Source organism: Echinococcus granulosus (assembly GCF_000524195.1).
Source record: "Echinococcus granulosus chromosome Unknown EG_S00009, whole genome shotgun sequence".
Taxonomy (NCBI): domain Eukaryota; kingdom Metazoa; phylum Platyhelminthes; class Cestoda; order Cyclophyllidea; family Taeniidae; genus Echinococcus; species Echinococcus granulosus.
This window is the reverse complement of record NW_020170389.1, coordinates 842,606-846,046: the sequence shown is the minus strand read 5'-3', so window position 1 is coordinate 846,046 and position 3,441 is coordinate 842,606. Positions and strand designations below refer to the sequence as shown.

At 33.6% G+C, this 3,441-nt stretch overlaps 2 protein-coding genes across 2 annotated transcripts in view; both read left to right on the top strand. All coding sequences in view use genetic code 11, as the record gives it.

The window, feature by feature from the left end:
- Positions 1-694, top strand: part of EGR_02115 (hypothetical protein) — a gene marked incomplete at both ends in the record, with an annotated part of 3,674 nt that extends 2,980 nt beyond the window's left edge. Inside the window, one exon of the mRNA XM_024491364.1 lies at positions 584-694. Within this exon, the coding sequence (XP_024354217.1) occupies positions 584-694 (111 nt within the window). The remainder of the gene's footprint in view (positions 1-583) is intronic.
- A 2,534-nt stretch (positions 695-3,228) lies between these two features.
- EGR_02114 (hypothetical protein) overlaps positions 3,229-3,441 on the top strand; it is a gene marked incomplete at both ends in the record, with an annotated part of 2,865 nt that continues 2,652 nt past the window's right edge. Inside the window, one exon of the mRNA XM_024491363.1 lies at positions 3,229-3,356. Within this exon, the coding sequence (XP_024354216.1) occupies positions 3,229-3,356 (128 nt within the window). The remainder of the gene's footprint in view (positions 3,357-3,441) is intronic.

The window sequence follows — 3,441 nt, the reverse complement described above, 5'->3', positions numbered from 1 at the left end:
GATATCATCTGATTGATACCGCGTGATCCTTTGGAGTTCCCTGTTGAGTTTATGTGCGTTTACACAAACACACACATACCAAGTGAACAGCTAATCGGCGTCAACGTAAAGCTAACGCACGCCCGTTCCGTTGGGGCGGAGGAGGATGGGGCAAGGTGGGAAGAATCGGAGTGGAGTAGAGTGGAGCGGAGTTAAGGAAGATCAAAGCCGGCCTGCCGACACAGACACCAGAAATCTTCCAAGCCTGGGCAACTTACATTTGGTTCTCAAATACTGCCAAAAATTTCAATTTTGTTCATGGTTAAACCCTTTTTAGTTGATTCCCATAAGTATATATAGTGAATCGTGCAAAATGATACAAGTGATTCCAAATTAACAATTGTGCCAAAAAAGGTTCTTTTTTAAAAGAGCCTGGTTCAATTCCTAATAAAACTTAAAAATTTGGGCTTTTTTAAAAAATAGCAATCATTGCAAATGTACATCCCTAAAAGCGAGCAACAATGATTTTACAAGTAATTAGTCAATTAAATAGACTTAATTCTTGACACAATAACGTTTTTTCAATTATTATCAGGTATTTTAGAGAAATCAAGTATGGCTAGTGAAAATCATGCTAGCAGAATGCTTAAATAAAATTGCTAAAGCACGATGTTTAGTTTCAAATTTGAATTTTCTGGTTTATAAAATATTCTGAACAATGAAACGTGAAATTTTTGGCAAATGAATGTCATACTCTTGTGAAAAATTAGTTAAAATCGACTAAAGTCCAATTAATCAACCAAGAGTATATTTTGCTTCACCAACATGCTATGCAGTTTTAACTCTGTAAATACATACATTTACTGACTCAAATATTCCGCAAGATTGATTAATTAATGGCAGTTATATTTTATACTATAAACAAATTCAGGTGATTTTGAAAAATTGCAGCCTAACATTGTTTCACTTATTAATCAACGTGAAAAATTCAACTTTTCGTGCAAAATGCAGTAGCTATTAATAACGCAAACGCCTTTTTTCAGAGCCAAGTTGCGCAATCATTTTGATTCTTTTTATTTAAATTGAAACAGCCATATAAATGACTTTAATATTTTAAACGACTAGGCACTGAATTAACGCATTTCTAAAAACTCTTTGACTCAAGAGGTGCACTAACTGCAAAATTTCAGTTGTTGCCTCTACTAATAATCTACTAGTAGGTCATTTCAGGTATAGCCTTCAGATTTTTGCAATTCCAGAGTCTAGCTTGAATTGTTTACGCGTAAAAACTTTTCTAAGCAAAGTTGTTTCAAAAAAATACCCTTTTGAAATAATACGGTAAATAAGTTTGCGCTGATTTGTAGAATGCTTCTTAAATATAGCCATTGAAACAGTCACTATTTCAATTTGAGAACCTTCTTAATAAGGCATGTACTTTGGAGTTTTATTACCAGCAGCCGTCTTAACCCTGCTTCTGTCTCAATTTTTTTCCTTAGCTGCCTGTATTTTGGAGGATTTCCTGATGCTAGACAATGACAATAGTCAATTGGAAAAACAGAAAGAACATAAGGAATAAAGCAGCTTTTCATTCAAAAGTAAAAATCTTCTTCCAGGTAGGTTTTGCAGTGATATGATGCAAAATATTCCCAATTCATTTACTAGTCCTGATTGTTTTTAAAAATCTGTACATACCATTGAGTTTTATCGAAAAGATGGATCTTAGACTTCAATATGAGAATAATTTACAATGAGCATACATGTTTTCAATCCACCGCGCATGCAAAATAAGCATATTACATGAAGGGTGGTGCGGTGCCTTACAATTGGAAGAGCGAATGTGGATCCTTTCAGCATAACGACTGATATGCTCTTTGGTCAACCATTGGAATGAAAATTTTTCCCCATCACAAGTAAGCCAGCAACAACCCCAAAACGGGACACTATATTGAGCATGAAAGAAGTCAAAACCAGATCACAGTGTTTTAAGCTAATTGGCGTTAGCTTATGCATGGAGCACCCACTTCAAAGACTTCATTTCCAGCTGCTATAGACACTAAAAAACTTCATTACCCATGTTAAATGTTATTGGATTCTGTCTATATTTATTGTATTCACGGATGACATAAAATTAACCATTTTAAGGAACAGATGGTCATCCTAGGCGTAATGCATTTTGGAGTGACTGTAATCAAAACAATTGCCTAAACCACTCCTTAGTGGTGTTATACAATATTGCAACTCCTCTAAATGGCATGCAACTTTTAAAAATATCTTTTGCAGTTTTAGAACTGAGTTAAACTTGATTTATAAAGCAGACAAGATCTAATACGTAAGGTTTAGCCGATATTGCGGATTTTTAATGACTTGTAAATAGTACAAAGGGTTATAAGGAGTACTGCGTCGATAGACTGACACATACCTTTCCTTTATAACACACGTGAGCAGTCGTATTCTATAAATCCTAACAGTTTTGAAACATATCATTACAAAAAGGCATATTAAAAATTCCAAGAACTCTTAGATAACGGCATTTATATAAGAGGAAATTGAAAAAGTGGATATGACGCAGGTGTAAGAAAAGTGGGAGAAAATACAAAGCGAATGATAATCTAATCATTTTGTTAAAAAAAGGAAGCAAAATTATTTCAAATATTTGGAAATTGAAATTAAATTTTGACTGCTGTTTCATCGGAGTCGTAAAGTAATAAAACTGCAATTCAAACCTCTTCTAGTCATTAAATCAGACAAACGCATTTTATCGAGTAATCTGACTTATATTTTGCCTTTGAGGCTTAGCATTAGACAGCAGAACTTGAACTAAAATTTGAAGCAAAAATTGAATTAATCACTTGCTTTGCATTTCTTTGAATATTTTACAGGTAGTTTCAGGCGATTATAATTTTACGAGATCTGGTTATCTGAGGAATTCAATTTGGTTCATCTCCCTAATTTTAGAGTTAACTCGAAAAAAAACATCTATTGTATAAAAATAGTTGAGCCAACTCATTTGCCAGTAAATGGCATGTTTAATTTTATTAAAATTTTTACAGTTTATTTAACCATTTTATGGGTCATATAGGTTGCCGTCTATCATTTTCTTTGTTTTGACAAAAATTTACGGGCAATGCACCTATAATGTAGCAAAATAATAACCGCCAATTGTTTTTCGCGGATGGACATAAAACAGCAGCAGACTTCAATAACTATGCTATAGCAGTCGTAAAGAAAAATCAAGATTTTAATGGACATATGACATGTGTGTATGCTCTGCTTTTTAGCTTACGTCCAAAGCCTTTAAGAAACAATGCTTCTGGTAATTTTGGAATTCACCCTAAGAAGCCCTATTTTGATCATAAATTATGGTGTGTTGGCAAAAAGTTATACAGTTAAGCTTAGATTGAGAGAACTGTAAATGGATTGCTGTGCAAACGAGCAATAAAATTCTTGAAAGATTCTATTTTC